Below are 23,023 nucleotides of genomic sequence, written 5' to 3' on the forward strand. Positions count from 1 at the left end.
TCTAACTATCTGCTTGGGTTTGCCAGCGCATTACTGCTGCCATGACAACAAGAGGGCACACTAAAAAGGGTATAGTAACAATCAATAACAAAAAAAAACCCTCTCTCCCCTCCCTGTTGCCTTACCTCCTGAGTAAGAGTTTGGGGTGGTTCTTGCTCTCCAGGTTTTTGTCGATGAGGTCAGACAGGAGCTGTTTGAGGACGCCCGTGGCGTACTCCATCTCCCCCTGCAGCGCCGTCATGATGAGGGAGGCCACGTTGCCCCGGTCGCGCATGGAGAAGGACCGCTGTGCTTCCAAAGTGCGGATGAAGGTCAGCAGGAAGTGCTTTTTGGTCAGCAGCTGGCCAAACAGCGTCAGGGCCTTCTCCGTGTTAGCGGGGACCTGGAGAGGATGGCAAAGAGGTGATGATGGGGAGTGTATGAGGTGATGGGGTGGTGGTAGCAGTGGTTGGACATGGGGGGGAAGAGATAATGAAAGAGAGGCATGGATGGAGGGAAGGAAGGTAGTGTATAGGGAGCAGGAAATGATGGGGAGAAAGAGGAAGAGTAAGAGAGAGATGGAACGTTAGAAAATATAAGAGATGTGAAAGGAAGGAGGAATAAGAGAAAAGAATACAAGCAAGGAAAAGGGCATAATATTAGAGGGAGGGAGGTACAGAAAAGAGTGAGGTAGGGGCAGAAAAAGAGGTTTAGATCAGGATAAAGAGCAGGATGTGAGTTTTAGTTGAGAAATGAATTCATGAGTATGTGACAATGAGGAATGTTAGACACACTCTTGTTTTGCTACTTGATATCATCCCAATGATCTCTCCCCTTTTCCCCAGTTCTCTCTCCCCCTTTATCTCCCCCTTTACCTCCCCCCGTTCCTCACTGCCACCCCTCTCCACCGATTCCCGTCTTCCCTCAAAGCAAGGGCCACGTCTCCCCCTCTGAGAGCGACGGAGGTTTGAAGTGAGAATGTGAGCTTCATGCTGTAATAAGAAATTGATCTGCTTGCTAGCGCACTACTGTGGCCTGTGATTGCCTGAGCCATACAAATGAAAATCCAATGTCGCGCTACGCCATCCCCTTGGAATACAGTTGATAGCGCGGGCAGATACCGCGTGTCTTGTGGCCGCCCCCCCTGCCTGCAGCCGCCGCCACGCATGCATGTCAGCGGAGCGCCGGCGTGCCTTTCCATGTGATGTATGTGTGAGAGTCTAATGCATAGGGAGGAATGATGGAAGTACGAGTGCATACTGCGTTACGGTGTCTGCGCGGCCTGGCTTCATGTGAGTGATCTAGTGTTGCATCTTGAGAAAGGGGATTAGTGGAGGTGAGAGTGTTTTATTGAACGTGTGAACACTGCTTTTTTTTTTTTTAGAAGCCTCAAACAGGCTTGGTCCTGTAGAGGCAATTTATCACTTGTACCAAGTCTTAGTGGAGCATGGACATCGCCCTCTCCCCCCCAAAATAACTGTCCCTTCACTGCATTAGGTCAAACTGGAGCTGGAGTTATTTTTCTAGTTACTAGTTCTGGTACACATTCAAATACTCCACCTCTAATATAATGGAGATACTTAACTGACCAAATCAAGTCTTAAATGTCTCTTAATTGGCATAGTTTACATTTTTCTAGAGGTTTTCCTTCGTCTAACAAACGGTATCTTAGATTTCCACACAGTGCTCTTAGATTCCCAGTTGTTGTGGTGTTACTGTGGTGAACTTCCATTCATTAAGTGAGTGTGCGAGTGTGTGTGTGTGACTGTGAGTGGCGCGCTCTCTACTGACCCGTACCTCCATCTCCTTGAGCACAGGATGGTCTTCAATCCCAGGGAAGAGGACTCTCATGGCGTAGGTGCGGTAGTCCAGGAAGGGGATTCCTGCTCCGTCCAGCTCCTGAGTCAGTTCGTGGATGTCGGTCTGAAGCTCCGCAAACGCTGGAGGGAGGACAAGTCAAGGGTTAGAAATATACCACGGTGGTGGTCTTACTGCAGGTTTTGTTCAAAGTGACAATAATATTGAATTAAATCACACAGAATTGAAACATGTCTACACAGGTATCTTGATTCCATTTAGCATTCTGTGAGCGGTGGCCCAACACGGACTGCTCATCTGAAGACACTTAATGACCCGTTTTACTCGCTCTGGTAGTTATTCATCACTTACAACAACTGCTTCTATGCGTGTGAAACACATTCCTTCATGTGCAGAAAAGGTTTTACGGGCGGAATAGGAATGGTTAGAATGAATGTAGGTTGAAAACTCTATTGTATTTAATCATCTGGCGAGACGAGTAGAGTAGAAGCATTTATGTCAATGTGACAGTTGGGAATTAGTGCTATTGCTAAAATCCTCCAATTTAATAGGTAGTTAAAGTAATGACTATTGTGTTTCCCAAAAATAGAGACATTAAGACTTCAAACATGTAAAGGTATCGTCCGGGTGTTTTGGAGTGGGGTTGAATGAGCAGCCTATCCATAGTCTGGATTAGTACCTCCTCCCACCAAAACACCTGAACTATCCCTTTAAGGGATAAACCAAAGAGAAGAACGAATGGAAGAGATATGGTCATAGTGCAGGATGATCAAACTTAAAACACCTGCAAAAAGTTGAAATCAACTCCACAGCTAGTCTTTATCTTGAATTTGACTATTCATGCCTCAGTTCGTCTCATTTGCCAGTGACGGCGTGTTTTAGAGTAGAAAAAAGGGCAACGCAGGTGAAAGCGAGGTAAAGATGGAGGCGTGTGGAGGAGAAGCGAAGGTGTAGTAGTGGAAAGCAGCGTTGTGTGATCGCTCTGCGCTGAGAGAAAGATGGAGGGAGGAGGGAGGGAGGGAGGGAGAGGAAAGTGTTGTGGTACTCAGTGGCTGGAGGGGAGTTCAGGATGGAAGTGCAAACGGGAACATGAGCCTGTGAGTACACACACATTACACGCTGCCACCTCACACGCTTCTACTCCAGCAGCCACACACACACACACACACACACACACACACACACACACACACACACACACACACACACACACACACACACACACACACACACACACACACACACACACACACACACACACACACACACACACACACACACACACACACACACACACACACACACACACACACACACACACACACACACTTTTCCCTGTCTTGCCCCACAGCTGAACACACAACCTAGTGCCCAGATGATTAATGTGAGCGCATGTGTCAGTGTTTTTACACATTTCCCATTCCCGGCGAGTGTGTGTTCTGACCCTGTTCTGTATACTCCAGTGGCTTCACGAGTCACATCTAGAGGGAGAAATGGGACCAAATCCATTCCCTCACTCACTTACCATAAAACGGTGCAGATCTTTTTTTTTGCTGCACTACCTTTATTCTATGTTGTAAATACATAAAAACTATACAGCTTAAGGTTCCATTAACTCGTGTGTGTGCGTGTGTGTGTGTGTGTGTGTGTGCCCTGCAGTGTCACCCAAAATACACCAACACATGGATACACCACCCAAACAAATAACGAAGCGGAGCCCAGACTAACAGATGGCTTGTGTCACCCTATCCCTCGCTTCCTATCTCTTTTTTTCCCTCTTTCTTCCCTTCAAAGTGACATCTTAGAGGTCACCTCTCTCTCCCCTATGGTTGCCTCTCCTCTGCTCACATCCCTCCGTCTTTCTGTTTGTTTGGCTCACTCACGCCATCCATCTCTCTCTGCATCTCTAATCAGTCTTTTTTTTCCCCTCTCCACCCTGCCACACGACTCTTTCATTCATTTCTTTTTCAATATTTTTGCTCATCTGCTCCGTTTCTGTTTGCTGCTCTCTTCGCCAGGACTTTTCTTAAAAAAAAAAAGGAGTTCACTCCACCTACCTGCTGTTTCCCCTCCACATATTATAATGACTTCCCTCCTTTTCACGCCACCAAATATTTATCCAGCATCATTGCCTTATATCCTCATATAAACCTGCTTCTTTCCCTCCTTTTTAAAAGTCTCTCTTTCATATTATCTCCTACCCCTCTTACCTAATCTTCATATCCACCATCTTGGGTGCCCACCTCCTCTCCCTTTCTCCACACACAAGGTGTCTGCCTTATTTATCCCCGTTACTCCGCCCCCCCTCCTTCCATCCATCCTGTTGTCGTCCTCCAGACAGTGGTGACAGCGGGGGACAGACAGGGTCAGGGCACCTGGACTCTCCGCCACACATTCCAGCCAATCATTGTTTGACCTGCTGTGTGAGTTTATGTGTGTGTGTGTGTGTGTGTGTGAGTGTGTGTGCGTTTGTGAGAAGTTGCAAAATAGCAGCACAACAAGAGTTGTGTGTTAAGGGGAGCGGTGTGAAGTGCACACTTGCAAAGTCATCCCCTGAGCAGAACACTTAACTACAGTTCAGGGGGCGACTTTAAAAAGACTGATAATCCGATTATACTGCCATTTCACTTTATTCATTCTGAATAAATATAAGTCTGACAACTTATTTGTTGGAGGAGGGGATATTTTTGCCCTCTGCCCTAATCAGTAGCAAGTGATGCATCCTGCAGGAGTAGTGGTTGCTAGGAGCGGTTCAATTTTATAGTTTAAAATGTTGTTACTTCTTTAAAACGATTTACATCAACCTGTATAGTCAATCTCATGCCCTTTTGGTTTTTGTTTCCCATGAATGTCGCTGAGTTAATAACAAGCCATAGAGGAAGATGATGATTTCTATTCATGCCTACAAAGCTCTGATTGGCCAACAGTTTCACCAACACCAGAGCCACAACACCACAACTATATTTGATTTGCTGAACAAACTGGACACATTTAGAGCTCTGGAACCAGGTTACATTTACTAGACAACGACGGTCCATAATAAAGGGACGCCAGGATAGTTCAGCCACTGTAATACCCTTTAATATCCCCATATTCATTGAAATAAAATCTTACATTGTTGTTAAAATGCTGATTATCTGTCAGTGAGCTAATATTTAGATGTTTCTACATTTTAGTGCTGGACAGTGCAGACCGATCTGACCTAAACCCCAAACATGCACCCTTACTTGTACACACAGTACATTTATGTGGTGCTATCTGAGGTTTACTAAAGTCGTGCAACAAGTGAAGTGCTCTCTAATACAAATGTATTCTGATGATCATGGTTATCAGTATTCTCCTTCTCTCTTTCTCCCCATCTGCTTCTCGTTCTCCTGCCAGACAAACCAGTAACGGCATCAGTAGACTCTCACCGGATCTATGCCGTTTCCTGCCAAAAGAATATATGCTAATGTACTGGTGTGTGAGTCTCTCTGCCCCCTGCTTCAGTCGTTGCCAAACCCCTCTCCCCCTTACTATGCTTCACTTTCCCACCTCCGTGCCCCTCTATCTATCTAACCTCCATCTCTCCCTTCCTCTCTCAGCGTGGATGGTAGCGAGGCCAGCCAGGCAGCGCTCTCATGGGGTGGAGAGCCAACATCTGGTGGCTGGCTCAGATCAAAGTACTCCTCTGGAAACACACCAACACACACACACACACACACACACACACACACGCCACCTAACAGCAGGGGACCGTTGGCAGTGAGAGGGAGGGAGACATAGAGAGTGAAAGCAAAGAGAGAAATGGAAACAAGTATTGAATGGGAGTTGTGCAGCTTTTGAGGCTGCAGTGATTTACAGAAAGTTATTTGGGGACGTGGGAGTTATTTGGGGGGGAAATGGGTTACAGATGAAGAGAAACTAGGAGAATCCAAGCATTATGAAGTCATTTGGGGGGTTTGAGGGGTTAGCATCACCCTCTTATGACCAGCTTTTGTCCAAACTCACCTTCCTTGCACTCGAGGGCCACCCTGGACTCCAGATTGTCCATCTGCAGCTGCAGGCGTTTGAGGGTGCGGTCGGCATCCCGCGACTTCCTCTTGTAAGCAATCAACACCACGATGATGACCAGCAGGAGCAAGCCGCCGCCTCCGCCGATACCGATGATGGCAGGCAGAGTGAGCAGGCTGTCCGAGTAGATCTGCAAGGTCCCCGGTGAGTATTCAAAGCCTCCGACACGCACCTAGTAGACATGCACACAAACAGGAAAAGTTGAGAAGCTGAAGCTGGAAACCATTTTCATATAGGGTGACATAAAGTTTAAACATTTAATTAGATGCTGTTCCCAAAATTAGAGCTGTGTACTTTGCATAACATGAAAATCCTACAGATCAGACAGGCCTACACCCGGTCACAACCACTTTAAATCCAGTATATATATATATATATATATATATATATATAAAAATCTGCAAGGTGCCACTTTGAAATACCAAATTGCATTTACATTGTCAAACCAAGCTGTGATGTGTTGAGCCAGGCGCAGACCAAAACCCCTCAAAATCCCTTTATATCTGGGTCGGGGGAGGCAACATCTGTACCCCGGGGCCATGTTTGGAACCAGTGAAATGAGTATACACAGTCACACACATCTGACTTTCAGCTGTATCGCATCAAAACAGTACCGACTTGCAGAACATGTGGATAAAAAAAATATGATGGGATATGGTTTTTTCCCCCCAGTTTTCCTTCTTTTTTTTCTTCTTTCTTTTCTTCGCTCTGCAACTGGCTTACATCCATGCAATACCAAATGAAGGAGGGTAAAAATAGACACAGACCCCTCATGCCCAATAGCCATTTTTTGGGGGTTTCTATTGAATATCAATACCGCTCAAATCCCAAGGAGGCTGCAGCCAAGCGAGACCGATCAAAAGCTTCTAAGACATAAATACAGTTGCAAACACCGCCGACGGTGGAATGTGTGTGTTTGTGTGCGTGCAGCTATTTGAATGGGGAACAGAAATCTGGAGTCATTAAAGAGATTTATGTTTGATGGATGGGGAGGGAAGAATGAGATGAATGAAGGAAAAAGGCAGGAAGTGGATTGACATAAAGAGAGAGGGGGGGAGGGGGTTGAATAGCACGGCGGAAATGGCAGGGAGAGAACAAGAGCTAGAGAAGAAGACGTGTCTGAAAGCAATGTGAATGCCAGATGCTCCAGAGGTGGCAAGGAATGAACTCAAGTAGGATGATGGGAAAAGGTACTTCAGAAATATAAAATGTGGGGAGGAGGATGATGCTCGTTTTCAGGTTTTGTGTGAGGTTTTGCTCTGGATGGCCCAATGCTTTGCTCTGTGTGTGACTTAAAGGGAACAAGTAAGCAGCAATGGAAACAAACGTCCAAGCTTTACTCACAGTGACTTTGTGCTCTCCGGTCAGGTTGGGCCACTCACACAGCAGCTGGCTCTCAGACAGCGTGAGAACACAGGGTGTGTCCCCGATCAGCACCGTGTAGTTCAGCTTAGCGTTTCCTGCTGCTGTAGGAATTAGGTTACGACCCTGGAAACAGAAACACACACACGTTTTAAAGTCTGAGGTGGCCCAAAATATGAGAACGTCCACATTATATGTTCACATTATACTTTTCCGAACAAATCACTAAGTCTATGATATTCTTCTCGATTCAAAAAGGTAAATTGTAATCAAATTTAGCCAAATCAACAATTCAATGATATGATCCAGATCTGGTGGATATGGGCAGTACAAGTCAAACTGTGTTGGGAAGTAAATACATTGTACAGACAATCCCCCGTCTCCTCTCCACCTCCACCTTCCCACCCTTTCATCCTAACTCACTGTGCTTTGCAGAGACGGAGGAAATAATTGCTGGAAAAATCTCGATAAACGCTTAATTTTGCTCTGCAATTACTTAATAGGATGCCGTTTCTGTGCTGCATATTCCGGCGACTCTCTACCCGGAGCACGGCGGGGCAATCAGAGCTTTTTCATTATAGAATGATATTTAAAGTTACACGGGAGAAAGGCGTGATTCTTCATTTCTAAAACTCCGCCCTGATTGGTGGAGAGAAAAAAGGCTTTCGTTTTCCATGAAATTGCACGATAATTTCCGCTCTCGCTCCAAAGGCTTTGAAGTTCAGGGGGAGAGGTGGAATGACAAAAGACAGTGAGGGTGGGTGGGGCAAAGCATTTATAAATGCAGTCTGCATTGAAATGCGTATACCTCTATGGCTTTGAGTAAACAGGGCGATGACGTCTCTCTTCAGACGTTATCTGATACAAATTTGAGCAGGTGGCACAGGAATGCATGGATCCACTTCATAAACATTACCTTCCTTTGCACCTGATTTTAAAGGGGGGTGTTTTGAAAGAAACTTTTTTTTTCTTTAAGGTCTCCAAACCCAATTTGAGACAGCGGGCGAAGAAATAACATCTTTCAAGGTGGAAGCACATCTGAAAGACGGCTGTGTTGAAAGAAAGCTCAAAGGAAGAGGAAGGAAGTCGTAAAATGTCTGTACAGGAATGTTTCGAGCAAATTATTTCAAATGCCTGTCAGCCTCTTATCAGTTATGTGAGGTCAAGCTTTTTAACATTGCTGACAACACTGAACAGTTGCTATCTGCTGTTCCTGCTCTTCTAGTGTTAGCAAACACTCAGCTAACCTTTGCCCCTGGAGACCTAGCAATCTTTGAGACATTTGTTCCACACCTTTACAAGATTTATTTGAACACTTTTTCCATACAATCATGCCTGGTCTACTGTGAAGACCAGAAATAAAATGAGAAAGGTGACGCAAGAAAGGAAACGGGAAGAAACACAAGATGACTAGAAGACACAAAGAGAGGAGAAAAGTCGATACATGAGAATAGGACTAGAGAAAGGAAGCTGAAAAGGAAGAAAAGTCTAGAAGAGAATAGAGAGAAGGGATGTGATGGATGTAAAACAAAGCCAGATAGAGACAAGGCCAAAACAGATCAATGCTAAGAGCACAAGGCAATTTACCTTTAGTATGAGTGGTGAGCTGGGCTTCAGCTCCAGCATGCCCGAGGGGCTCAGAGGTTCGAACACAGGGTCCGGGTGGTAGCTGAAAGTCTCGTTCACCACCAACACGGAGCGCACGTCGTCCATGACGAAGCCGATCTCATCAGGGCTGCTGCCCGACTCCGAGAAGCCTTTGTCCGATCTGGCCACAGAGGGCGCCAGACACACCATGACGGTGTTGTTGAGAACCGTGCAGTTCTAGTGGAGAAAGGAGAGGCGATAAGAGGAAATTAAAATAGGGGAGAGATTTCCAATCACAAAAAGGAACATTTAAAGACATTTTAAATGATTACGCAAAAGACTGTGTAAAGTATAACAGCTGAGACAGGCATATGCATTATGAGAGATTAAATATCTCCGGAATTACATAATGAGGAAGAAGCCGGCTTATCAACATCAGTGTTGTAATCAGTGTTGATATCATCTAGTAATCCCCTGTGGGGTTCGACACTTAAATCAGTCAGCGAAGAACAAATTAGACCATAATGACTCGTGGAGAAACAGGAGAGGTCAGCCAGAAGCTCTTAACAATAACGCAGCATGGCTAAAGAGATCGTTGAATAGTTTGTGAAACTATTGTTACAGCCTTTTATTATGTTCTATATGTCACATGCTAACACCTCCGTACACAAAGGGTGTATGAAAAGGCAGGGAACAAAAAGAGTGTTCATAGGTCAACAGAAACATTAACAACGAAGAATTAAATGACTGCAGAAAGGGGGACAAAGCAACAAAAAGGAAAAAAAAGGGGATATTTTTACTTTCCGCCAGGAGGGGGAGAAAGGTTAGCTAAGCCCCGTGGTGCTAGGTGAAGAGAGGGGGATTTGCCAGAGCCGCTTTATTGCTGGTTGACATTTCAAAGGTTAAACTGCTAAAAGGAAATTCAACATCAAAAACAAACAGAAAATGGGCCCTTGGCTGGTTGACCGACGGGTCAGGTGTGTGCGTCTGCGTCTGAGTCCCGGGAGTGTGTGCATCGTCTGAAAAGGTCTTTTCTTTCCACAGAGAGGGAGACAGCAGAGAGACAGGAAGAGAGCGAGACACACACCTGTGTGTCTATATTGGTCTCACTCCGTCTCACTTGCCGAGTTGAGTCGTTGCCTTTTCTTTTGTTTTGTCAATAAAAAGGGTGTCTGGATCAGACCACTTACGTTCTCTGACTTGGCAGCTCCATACTTGGCTCTCATTCGGGGCTCCTTGATGGTGGCCAGGTTGGTTCCAATGATGGTTAACATGGTCCCTCCACTGAAGAAGAAATGACAACACTTATTAGGACAAACTCAATTAAACAAGATTACTGGAGAACTGAAAACAATACTACGTGTACGTGTGTGTGTCACGCATTCATGGATCTCCTGCTGTGCTGTTTTTTGTCTTGCAATGTCCCAGTGCATACACTATTCTAGTTCTAGTGCTTCTGCTATAGCCTGCTTATTCATGGAAGTCCATTTCCAAGTAATGATAGTAACGCTAAAGCCCTTGCATGAATGTTAAAAGCTGCTTTAAACCGATATGGAGGCTGGAGGGAAGAATAAGCCAACGTGTAGCATTACTACTGGAGTATTCCAGAGAGCCCGAGCGTTCGGCCTCCTCCTCTGCACCTCTCACAAGCCAGAGGAGATCGTCGGCTTTTGAACATATTAAAGTTGTATTTTCTCAACATGAGATACACTCAGCGGCTGCACCACTGTCAGCGATCCCGACATCTCCTGTAACCTTTACACCTGTGACCTATCCGGGGGTCTTTGATGATGCTGACCAGTCGAGACATGGGTAATATGGGTGAGAGTCCTATTCCCCCCACGCTGCCTTCTTGACAGCCTCTGCTGGCCCGAGAGGCTGAACTTTAGCTGATGTGAGGTGTTCCGACAGCGGCTAAATAAGTTAGCATACAACTTAAAAAGTGTAGCGGGGTAAGGCGAGGCTTGAAGCCTTGTGCCACCGTGAGTCACAACTGGCACCACAGACAAAAAAAATAAAGCAACTGATACACCGGCTGGTATATTGCGAGGTTTCATACAGGTAATGACCCAAAAAGATGTGTTCAAGAAAACTCCTCTCTAAGAGTATCAACCACATTATACTGGAGTGCACTACGCTGTGTAAACAAGGTGGAGTGTCACGCAATCTCCGCAGTGCCACAGGTGGATGTCGTTCCCCCGAGAACCCGTTCCTGAAGAGAGGGGGGTCTGAGTCGTGTCAGATTTGTGTTTCAGAGGCTCGGCGCTGTTTGAAAGCGCGCCGGGCAAAAAGGGTCACCGAAGGGGACACGGCGACAAAACAGCTTGGTGAATAAAAGCGCGATTTGCCTGGAAAACCGTGCACCTCCTCCTCTGGGAGCACTGAGCGAAAAACGTCCAAACACAAGCCAAGCGTCGAGATTATTTCCCTCCGAGGCAAGGAGCCGACACTTTCATTCTCCACATCCACTTGCCTCAACGGTTTTATTCATCCCCATTCCAAATGAGACTTCTCATCCGCTCACACCTCTTTTGCGTGATGAGAGATTTTTTTTTTTTTTTGTCTCCCTGCAGAGTTTTAAACGCAGCTCCCATTTTCACCTCAACCCCCCGCCACGATGCAGAAGTGCATTGTTACACAGTCTGAACACAATGTGTCCAGTGGAAAAATCTAATGTGAGCCATCCTAAGAGGTGGGGCTCCCAAATAAACCTGGAATATACTATATACAAGCCAGAGCTGCTCTAATGCAAAGCATAGCTTGTGCAAGTAGTTTTTACTTTCCATATCGACTACATCCCTGGCTTTTTTGTTGGATTCTTCCACTATTTGAACCCCAGCCTGTATTTGGGAGTTTCAAGTAAATGCAACAAAAACACACACTGTAAAAATAACGCATGACATGATCCCGGAACGATACTTTTGAAGTAAACCAACAGTCACCGGTGGATGTTTGTGCGCTGGCTTTATTTCTGAGCCGAGGAGAAGAGGAGTTTCTAGGTCATGCTCGTGAGCCCATTAGCACTTAGAAGCTCAAAGTTTTTCCCCCCTCCGCAACACAGATTGTGTTTGCACAAGGATCTTCCTGTGGCTATGTAGTCTCATTTCAATAAGTCAAGTAATATTTACAGATACATCTGTGCTGCAACTCATCAACCGTAGCAGTGCTTCGGGAGCCTCCTTTACTGCTGTTCCTGCTCGCAAAGATTTACTTTTGAACATAAAGATAAACAGAATAAATAATATGCCTTTGAAAGGCAAACCGACGTGAAAATGGAGAAGAATGTTTCGGGACCCAGTCGGGGAGTTCGCTAGCAGAAAAATACATTTTACAGAGTTTATATTTCAGGTTAGTTGACTATGCTCCTTGAAAAAAAAAAAAAAACACATTAATGGAAAGCGAATTAATAATGTATTGACGCATTTGTATCTGTCCTATAGAAGTACATCAAGCAGAATGGTAGATCAAGCACTGTTGATGTGAATTATAGATAATGAAATAATCGCATGACATTATACAATGATAGCTGATGGAATTATTAGCTATATGGTGCAGGAGAACTTAAAACAAAACATTCCAATTATGCCAAGTATTCCAAACTTTCCTCAGTTTTATTATTCAGTGTGAATTACTTTCAAAATTGGTATGCACCTGCGATGATGGGCATTAATCAATCAGGCAGCAACATAGAAAATCCTCCATGTTCATACAAAGGGCTCATGTTTGCTGCATGAAGCCAAGCTGAAGGAAGGCTCACCTGGCTATGCTCCAGTCAGGCTCGATCTTGAGGATGGTGGGATCGTCGGAGTAGTTGAACTTGACCTCTGGGTTCCTCAGCTCGGCAGCGTTGATGTCCACCATGACCGGGGTGGTGCCTGCGGTTTGCCCCGCCGGGGTCACGCACACTATCTCCTTGTTGCTCCGCCTGGACGAGCAGGAGACGGACGCAGTGAGGGGGGAGAGAGAGAGAGAGAGAGAGAGAGAGAGAGAGAGAGAGAGAGAGAGAGAGAGAGATGTTACATACAAAAGGTTGCTGATGGTCTCTCTTGAAGCGGACTGGGTCCGCCAAGGACCTACACAAGAAAAAGGATTTTGAGTATTTGGGAGCTGACTGCTGACACATAGAATAAAAGTGTACAGGGAAAAAACTCCTACTTCATCTGTTAAATAAGTCATAAATTATTAATCAGATGAGGCAAAAAAGGGCACGCACACACACACACACTCGCACACACACACACACACACACACAGACTCGCACACGCACACACACACACACACACACACACACACACACACACATAAGTATGTGACACCATCACCGATCCACAAGGCCGCCATCTTTCAGTCTGTCCAGGCGTAGTTTCATCACCCCTGAATCACAGTGCTCTACTTCAAAGCTCTCTCTCTCTCTCCCTCTCTCTCTCTGTGTCAGTCTCTCTCTCTCTCTCTGTGTCGGTCTCTCTCTCTCTCTCTCTCTCTCTCTCTCTCTCTCCCTCTCCCTCTCTCTCTCTCTGTGTCGGTCTCTCTCTCCCTCCTGCCCGTTCTCTGGCTGATAGATCTGAAGTGGCAGATCAGGCTGGTCATCTCTCTGTGTGATGTACCTCCCTCCCGAGCAGACAGGCAGCCAGCTGTGACCTGCTGGGAAACTTTGTGCCACTGCCAGAAACTTTGTTCTCCACTCCAGTGGCTAACCCCCCCCCCCCTCGCTGGCCGAGCGTCGGGAGGATGGCTACCTTAAGACAGCATGTGTGTGTGTGTAATCAGTGTGTCGAACAGGTGCGCTCCGATTGTGTGGAAGTCTGAATTTGCATATGAATGCGGAGTGCAGGTAAAAGATTAACATTGTGTAAGTATGTCTTTTGTGTCAGTTGTCGACTGCTAACATCCCACAGTGCACCGCCAGTGTGAGTACATGGTACGCGTGCATTGTGCAGGCGTGATGGCAGGCGGCGCGGTGTGAAATTTTGAACACGAGTAGAACAAGTTGATCCATACAAAATCCTCCCCCGTTATCTACTGCGAAAGTGAAATCCGCAGAAAGACGGAAGATGATGGAGAAGATGAAAGAGTGAGAACATTTTTTTTTTTTTATCCCCGCGGCTTGCAGTGGGGTAGGGTTTGGATACTGAGTGAAAATTCGAAAGAATGCAAAAAAGAAAAAAAAGAAATAAAAGAAAAAGCAGGGGGATGGGGCTTCTTTCTCGGACACATCCCTGCCGTCTCCCAGGAGGTTTTGGGGACCAAAGAGGGATTGAAGATATAAGGGAAAGAAGGAAGGATAAAAATACTAATAATAAAAAAAAAAATGGTTTTCCACATTCCACTGGTGCTGCGTTTCCATGGCAACCATTTCCACAACACCGTCACCGCCGAGAGAGCATGTGGCGCAGCGGACGTATTTTTTGACAAGGTTGCGGCCACACAAAAGGGAAGCCAAGAGGGGATCGAGGAAGGGAGAAAAGAGAAGGAAAGGAATGGATTCGCCGACGGAGATAAGAGGATGAGTGACTTGGGGTAAATAGATTTTGATTAAAGCGGAGGCACCATTGAATACAAAGACACATTAAAGAGATGGACTCAACCAGTTCATTACTTTGGCCATAAAGGTTATTGCTGCTCTGTGAATGAAAGGCCAAGACTATTATTTTCACCTTTTCTTAGGGTGTGCGTCAGAGCTTTAAATTGGCCTTTACTTCTTCTTTTGATATGATATAAAAAAGAACTTGAGAGGTCCAAGCTCATTAGTTTAACCTGTCACTTGTTGCCTGAGAGCAGGTAACCACTATGATAAACACACCAGTGATGCAGAGAATTTTTATTTATTTTTTTTAAAAGAAAAGAAACAAGAAAAACTCTGAAGAAAATAGAAGAAAGTGTAAAATAGGAATATAAACATGTTCTCCGATAGTTGCCTTCAAGTTAGGACTCGTTCTGGAAATTACTTTCAGTAGACAGGTGCCTGTTTTAGTTCATTGACAATCTTTCTCTGCTATCTCTGCCAGACACCACACATGAGAGGATTTCGTCCGGAGCTCGGTTCCCTGTCACTTTGCCAAGAAGAGACTCAAAGAAACAATGGAGTTCTTGGCTCGAGGAATTAGAGTCATATCAAATTGGGATCTTTGTCTCCTCTTCTTGAAATCCTGGCACAATCTTTTACAGAGCGTGTGACAATGTAAGATAATGGTGGGAGATTATTCTAAAAAACTAACAAAAGGGAAAAAAAAAAAAACTTATTTCAAACAGGAGTTCAAAGCAGGAAAAATGCGAGTTACCAATTACCAGCAACTCCATATCATTCCTTCCAAATTATAGTCATATCTCTGACAAAATGTGGGCCATGCACTTAAGTCATTCACAGCAAATCTCCACAATGATATCAGCTTTCCAGCGAGAGACTACACTGTCATTCTCACGATTTGCTGTGACTCACAGTACTGTGGGTCATCCTCTTGTCGGCAGCCTTTTTTTTGCAAATCAAAGGCAGCGACCAGGCCGGTGAAGCCACAGAGGAATATTACACCAGATATAACTCAGTACTAAGTAGGATTGAAACTGTTATGCAACTGAATACTTCACTTTCCGGGTATGGAATGAAGTAGAAAACAAACCTATCAAAAGTAGTACTCTATCATATATCACTGTATTGGTACCGCAAAGACTTTTATCCGGCAATACTTCTGTATATGAATTCCAAGACAGAAGTATTGGATGCCAGAATAATATTTTTATGGTCCTAGATGTATTCATAAGTAGGACTTTAACTATCACATCACATCAGTGTGAGCCATAAACCTTTGCAGTGCGTACTAAAACCCGCAATTTAACAGCTAATTGTATATATCTTGTAAAAGACCCATAACATTGCGTTTGTTATCAACTATGAGCAAACAAAACAAACCGTCAATTCGATTTACTCACCTCTCAAAGCGACAGGGGTGAAGTCCAATCTTCACAGCTACGCCACTGCCTGCGTTGAGATGACTGCCTTCAATGGTGATCGTTGTTCCCCCGGACAGCGGCCCAGTGGAGGGGAGGACACGGGTAAAGTACGGAGACTGAGGAGGGACACAGCCAGAGGACAGGTGGATCAATCATGACTGCTGGACTTCAAATGCGATTTGTCAAATATGGAAAACACAAAAACGTTGTCTTAGCTTTAACTGCAGCAAAGCTCTTAAAACACACAAACTTACCACAAAGGTGAAGGCCTTGCTGGAGACTGCTTTGTAGTCGGGATGAATGCAGTCCCTAACACACACTTCCACCTGAGCCTCCTGCACCCTGTAACCTGTCGCATCATTCAGCCGGCACACGATCCTGAAAAAGGGAAACGCAGGCGGAGAGGTGAGTTCTACTATCACTTACAAATGCATGCATGCAAGGCTTTCTTTTCAGTGTTTGCTTGGTAGTGAGATCGATGAAGGACGCTCAGCCAAAAAAGGGTGAAGTGAAGAAGAAACTCGGAAAAAAATCCCCATAGTTCAGAATAAACTGAAGCCTCATTCATTTTATTTCTATTTCATTCATTCATGTTCTATTAGTGGAAATCTGCAGTGCAAAGACAGGTGTGTGCAGGTAGGTGTGTGTGTGTGTGTGTGTGTCTGCATTAGTGCATACTGTAGAAGCATAAGCTTCGTATTTGGCCCTGGGTGCTGGCTGGCCAAATGAAAATCCACTGGAGAAATGATTGAATGAGGGGAGTAGTGGCAATGTAGCCCACGGGGAGAACACACACACACACACACACACACACACACACACACACACACACACACACACACACACACACACACACACACACACACACACACACACACACACACACACACACACACACACGCTTCATGTTTCACACACTGCAGACACACTTGACTGTTAATTAGCCAGAGCGAAGGAATAAGACAGAGAGAAAGGGCGATAGTGCAGAGGAGAGAGGGAGGAGGGAGAGAAAGAGAGGGGGTTAAAGTGGGAGAGGCTGATTAATTGAACGGGCTCATATCCTACACATCTCCTCAGCCTCCCTCCCTCCCTGAGATGAGTTATTAACTCTCCAGCTTCCATCATCCCCGCAGGTGGCCATGGCAACCGCTGCTACAATACGGTTTCACATTCCCGTGCTATGCGTTTCCATTGTTTTTATTTCCCCTTTCATTTATTCCCGGGTCTCCCACTATGACAGGGGGCCGTCATTAAAATGCTGGACAGCTCTCAGTTAGAAAACTGCGGCTTCACTTGGCTCATTACGGCACAGATGACAGGTGGCCACATTGAGCTGTTATTACGCGGTTAGAAAGACAGAAAGTGCACGGCGCATTTGTAAGGACGACAACATTGTAAATTATACCTCCCTCAATCAAATTACTGAGGTGGAATATGACGGTAAAGAATTAAACATGTGCCAAACTGTCACACAGAAACTACTAATAAGGCAATAAAAAAAAGATTCTGTTTCTCCTCGCTACTGACAATAATTTACTTTTTTCAATGTGGAATCAAATCCATCTCGTGAATATTCAATGATGTGTATGACAAGCCTACTAATACTAAATGGGCCAGACGTGCTGCACATATTTTTTGGCAATTCAATACACTCCAGTCACAAAAACGGGCTCTATGAAGTACAAGTGCTGGCAGCGAGGAAGAGACTGCCAGAGCGAGAACATATGTGTCTACATTTTGCGCCTCCTTCTCTCCCTCCTCTCCACCAGCTGACCTTTGACCTGTACTGTCAGTCCTGTGACCCTTTTCTCTGTCTGCGCTGCAGATCTGCTCGGGTCGGATGACGAGAAGAGGAGAGTATCTCGGGGGCCGCTAACGACGCCGTATGGCTAACATCACTTTTAATTAGCATGACAGCCTCGCTACCAGCCGCGCCCTCCTTCTTCTCCTCCTGTGGGTGCTATGGCAACTGGCCAGTGCTGCGTTACGAGGTTGCCGGGGTTAAATGTAGACACCTCGGTGGTTTTGGATGTTTGACAGCTAGGCAAGATGAACGCGCGGTGAAGACGAAGTTACAACGCGGTATCGCCTCACATGGTACTCCACGTCTACACAGGCGGGTACAACCATAGTGTGTTCTGCGTGAATACAGAAGTACCAGGGCTGACATGTCACCGCCATGTTTCTACACCTGTCATCGCTGCACGGCATTCTTTTGTCCTGGCTGTCGAATCATCAAAGTCACATTCCTCCGTCTCCGTCTTAGCGACGGAAACTAAACCTACTGGGACTGTGCTGCAAAACTCTGCAAATGGAGCATTTGTGTACAAATGACAGCTACATAGTTTGAAATAGAATATTGAGGACAGCTCCAGCTGTGACGAGCGTCCCCGATGTTTCTTCGTCCTAAATTATATTTTCCTCTGATTCTGGATGAATTCAACATAAATTAGAGAGCGTGACTCATCGTGTACTCTCATTGAAGGCCCAGATCTTTCTGGGTTGTTATAATGCCGGCGTCACACTGGCTGTGGTTAAAATGTATTTCTTTTTTTTCTCTTGATTCTGGATGAAATCTAATTAATGATTCCCATGATGTTACTTGAGAACATTATAGCAATGAGGCAGCCTGTTTACAGTTCAAACAAAGAGTTCAGTCATGTCCAACAGACTGAACCGAGAGCTCAAGAAAGAACAGGAAGGTATTATTGTTTACTGCTGTTGCACGAATAATACTGTCCTCAGAATGAACTAGTACATCTGCAGTACCGGCCGTGAATCAGAGTTTCCCAGAAAACATAATCATTTAATCAGTGGGACCATTCGCATGACAAGCTTTCATCTTTGGAAGAGTTTTTAGATGATACCACCCACTTCAAATGTCATTACATTTCTCCCAGAATCTGCCAAATTAATTGCTGGTTACAGGAGGTAATACAATTCTGATTGAGCTATTATTCTAATTATTAGTGATACAAAAGGTTCCGTGTAAACACAGCTACTGTGAGATTTGCGAGGACTGCATCTGTACAAAGAATAGCGCTACCAAACACATAGCGGGAGCCTGCTTGCAAGGAATTGGTTTTGTTTGAAAGAGGAACGTGCTGTTTAATCAATGGAGGTTTTTGTCACTAAAAGAGGGCTGAGAGAGTCTCTGTGTTGTGCCTAGCACTCAGTCGTCACATCAATATTGGACAAAGACGAGCATGGGAGTAGAGAGAAACAATGAGCCTGAGAGTGCAGACGGTGTCGACGTACTGCTCGGCGCTGATGTACTGGTCCTCCTGGGGGTTGCAGGCCACCTTGCCGATGCGGACTCCGCTTTGGATGTCTTTGAACTGCAGACCCAGGTTCTCGCCCATGATGGTCAGCATGGTCCCTCCCTGCCGGGGCCCCGTCTCCGGTGTCAACTGGTTGGAAGAGCAGATGAGGGAGGACATATGTTAGCCAGAGCAACATAAGGGACGATCAATTTTAAACATTTTTGTGTGTCAGCGTGAATAACGGTTCACTGAAGTCATCATTGTCATCTCCAAATTCTCAATGAATCACATACTTAAGTTGTGACCTCATTATGTGAGATGAATAATGACCTCAGATCCATTAACTCCACCTCAACTCAGTCAAACATTCACAAGCTGCCAACTCACACACTTAACCTGGACCCACCCATCAAGCCCCCGCTTCCATCTCTCATTTAACCTTGTGGCGATTAATCTACTGAACACAATTACCGCACACAGCGACCTCTGCTCCCTGACTTTCCCCTAGAGGTCTGCGAAAGGTGCACGGAGGTACTAATGGCTACCCGCGGCTAGCCCAGTCGCTAATCACGGCCCCATTCATCCAGCCCAAGACGCAGACAATGGCCCCTTCGGTAATCAGTCATTACTAGCATAATTGGGGCTAAAGCTAATTGGATTAGAACCTGGTTGGAGTGGGGTAAATTGTCGCAGCGGGGTGGGAGGAGGGTGAAGGGGGAGGAGAAGCTGGTGGAAGGTGGGGATCGTGGCGTGGGGGTGTGGGTAAGGTCACCTAAGGTGACCTGGCATGCCACAAAGGGAGAATAGAATGGATCACAGATTAAGCTGCCATTAGTCAGACATCTCCCTTATGAAGATGAAGCTGAAGGCATCCAAGTATTATTTCCGGTTTTGTGTAGAAACAGTAGGAGTTGATAGATAGCACATGAAAGTCTACACAGACATGGACAAACACACATAAGTGGAGAGAGAGAGGGCTGAGTTACAGAAGCCGCATGTGTATTTTTAAAACCAGCAACAGTTCTGGTTCATAAAGCAAAGTTCAGCTGTGCACCGTTGCAAAATTGGTTATGCTGCCATCTCTGTGACATAGTGACTACTTGGTTAAGTCGTCACACTTGGCCTGAGTTGAACTCACAGCCAAAGCACCATGAAAATTGACACGGCCCCCCTGTTGGCAAATCTACTAACGGCAGCAATTCCAGTGAAATGAATTGATTTAAAAATTCAGCTTATAAATAATGATGTCTTTTAGAGTAATACATCCGTCTGTTTCAACTTTAAAAAGACATGAGAACACTCGAGTGTGGAGCAGGTTAAAACAGGGATGATGAATACACTTTTGCTAAAACTTACGGTTTGATATTTTAGGAAATATGTTAATAGTCTGTACAGTAGATTTGAGATAAAACAAGCCGATGGTTGACTTGGCCTTCAAGCATGTAAACTTAATATTTACTGTTCAAACAAAACATTATGATTATAAAAAGCATTTTAGTTAACTTGTGCTCTTTTTGTTTATTTTGTTTCTCTTATTATTACTATTATTATTATTATTATTATTATTACTACTAATTATTAACCTCTCTGCAAGTGAATTTGCCTCAGAAATGGAAAAATGTATTTGAGGGCATCTACTGTCTTACGATCCAGTCTCTCAACAGCTCTGTTTCTTCACCTGCTACCTGACAATGAGCCCCAGTCTAACTCATTATAGAAAAGGTGGCGGGCCAGTAAAAGCCACAGGTGTTCAGGACTCCACTAACAGAAACACACAAAAGGAACAAAGCCCGGTGTCATGCAAGGCCACGACTGAAATGCCACAGTGATACAATTAAGGAGCGTTTCCCATCTTGCAGCGGCTCGGCTTCTGATGAACATCCCCCCTCCTTCCCTCGCCCATTCCCTCTTCCTCCCCGGACTTGTGTCTTTTTTAATTCACTGTCTGTCTCTTTGACAATGAGCCTGAATGCATAGATTTTAACTGGAGACAAAAGAGTGAGCGGCACGCAGTAGTGCACTCCTCAGAATCTTCAGATATGGTAATCAAATCTCTCTCTCTATAAGCACTGGCTTATCAAAACACACACACACACACACACACGTTGTTACATCCACAACACGACAACACAAACAAAAAGCCCTTTTTGATAAAGCCACCAGCCTAAACACTGGCTCTATTCTCCTCTGGCCGTCGCGGCGCTCCACACCATTCACATTCCCTTTTCCCCCCTTCATCTCCAGCTTGTCCCGTTGTGTCGGAGGCTTTGTGTGAGGCCTATTGTCGCCGACCAAGCGGCGGTACATAGATAGCATCTGCTAGTTACAGGAAGAGCAGGAGGAGGAAGAGGGGAAGCAGAGGACACAGAGGGAGAGAGAGGATTTGAACGTGGCCAAAGTTTCTGAAGACTAAAAGTCACAAACAAACCGGTGGAGCTAATTAAGTTAGTGATGACAGGGATGATATAGAACCTTTGCCACTAAATGTTAATGAGTACAAGTGAAACATGATACGACTGAAGATGAAAATCCTTCAAACATAGAACAAAACCGAGATTACTGTAACTGAACTTGGAGAGCATGTTTAGATAATAAGATTTAGACAGAATATTATCCAGTTGTAATATTACCTCAATGAATAATAAGTGCAAATGTTTATTGGCACTGGCTTGTTTAATTGTTTGCTTACGGTTTAGCTCTAAAACACAGAGGCCTGATCAATACAAGCCTCTAAAGTGGAAGACATCTCTCTCGATGCTGGCTGACATAAGCATGAAGGAAGAGGGGAAGATGATAGAATGACAGGATAGATGATGGACGATGGGAAAGGCAAGGGGAAGAAGGAAACGAGGGCTTGATAAAGGAAAAATTGGTTAAAACTGGGAAAGAGGACACGAGGGACGGAAGAAAAGAAAGTCACAAGAAATTAGAGGTAGGGAGGAATGAAGAAGCTTGGCAAAGGCCAGTATTGCAGCTTAACACATGAGGGAGAAATCATTGGCCTTCACAAGTACCCAAGCTGTGAAACCGGAACGACACACACGCTGACACGAGGCCACCAATAACAGATCTCAGAACATGCAAAACACACTCTTTTCACTTTCTTAAAGAAGCAAAAGTGAGCCATATGCTTAAACATGGAAAAATGAAAATCCATCCCACCCTCACACACCCACACCCACACACACACACACACACCCACACACACACACACAGGCATAGCCTGTGTTGTTTTAATTGGTTTCTGAGGGCTAGCTGTAATGCTCTTCTTGTCCCGTAGGAGAAGGCAGGCAGGAGATGATGGATGATGGAGGGCCACGCAGCATCCAAGGCCACTACTAGGACACTGCTGCAGTACACTGGGAGGCAGCGCCAGACAGTGTGTGTGTGTGTGTGTGTGTGTGTGTGTGGGTGTGTGTGTGTGTGTGTGTGTCACTATCCATGTAACTGTGAACAGGATTTTGTGAATAACATACAAGCCATGCATTGTAAGTTGTAGCCTATTTTTATCTCTGATTTTAAACATATTACATCTAATCATAGCTGTGTGTTAGCCTGTGGGAGCGGGTGTTTTTGTTTTTGTGTAGGCTTTCTCACACACACACACACACACACACACACACACACACACACACACACACACACACACACACACACACACACACACACACACACACACACACACACACACACACACACAATGTGTGTTTGCTTGTTGTAAAAGGAGAACTAATTAATCTTGGTGCACAATGTCAGTGCAGAGGGAGAAAATATGAGGCACAATAAAAATAGCACTTTAACAGCCTAACAGAAACATTCTTGGTCTAAAACATTCTTGGTCTAAAACCAATCATTCAGAGCCTAAAACATCAATTGCCGTTTTTGGAAAAAAAGTGGTTAGGTGCCAGAGTCATTAGTGGAACGGTACCGAACTGCACACTATTGAGCAACGTCAAATGGGCAATATCACACTTGGAAATTACACTAAATGGGTTCAACTCTGAAGCTCTGAAAGC

General features: G+C 45.1%; 1 protein-coding gene across 2 annotated transcripts in view; it reads right to left on the bottom strand.

The window, feature by feature from the left end:
* Positions 1 to 23,023, bottom strand: part of plxna1b (plexin A1b) — a 174,228-nt gene that overhangs the window by 16,267 nt on the left and 134,938 nt on the right. The window contains exons 13-22 of one of the 2 annotated variants that reach the window (XM_084038176.1): positions 19,003 to 19,154; positions 15,999 to 16,122; positions 15,724 to 15,860; positions 12,557 to 12,724; positions 9,990 to 10,083; positions 8,800 to 9,036; positions 7,195 to 7,338; positions 5,788 to 6,022; positions 1,777 to 1,919; positions 126 to 382 (exon numbers count right to left, since the gene is read on the bottom strand). In XM_084038176.1, coding sequence (XP_083894302.1) covers positions 126 to 382; positions 1,777 to 1,919; positions 5,788 to 6,022; positions 7,195 to 7,338; positions 8,800 to 9,036; positions 9,990 to 10,083; positions 12,557 to 12,724; positions 15,724 to 15,860; positions 15,999 to 16,122; positions 19,003 to 19,154 — 1,691 coding nt within the window. Of the gene's footprint in view, positions 1 to 125; positions 383 to 1,770; positions 1,920 to 5,787; positions 6,023 to 7,194; positions 7,339 to 8,799; positions 9,037 to 9,989; positions 10,084 to 12,556; positions 12,725 to 15,723; positions 15,861 to 15,998; positions 16,123 to 19,002; positions 19,155 to 23,023 lie in introns of both variants that reach the window. The other variant, XM_084038175.1, reaches the window with a different exon arrangement.

Source organism: Eutrigla gurnardus (genome assembly GCF_963514095.1).
Source record: "Eutrigla gurnardus genome assembly, chromosome: 2".
In the NCBI taxonomy this organism is placed as follows: Eukaryota; Metazoa; Chordata; class Actinopteri; order Perciformes; family Triglidae; genus Eutrigla; species Eutrigla gurnardus.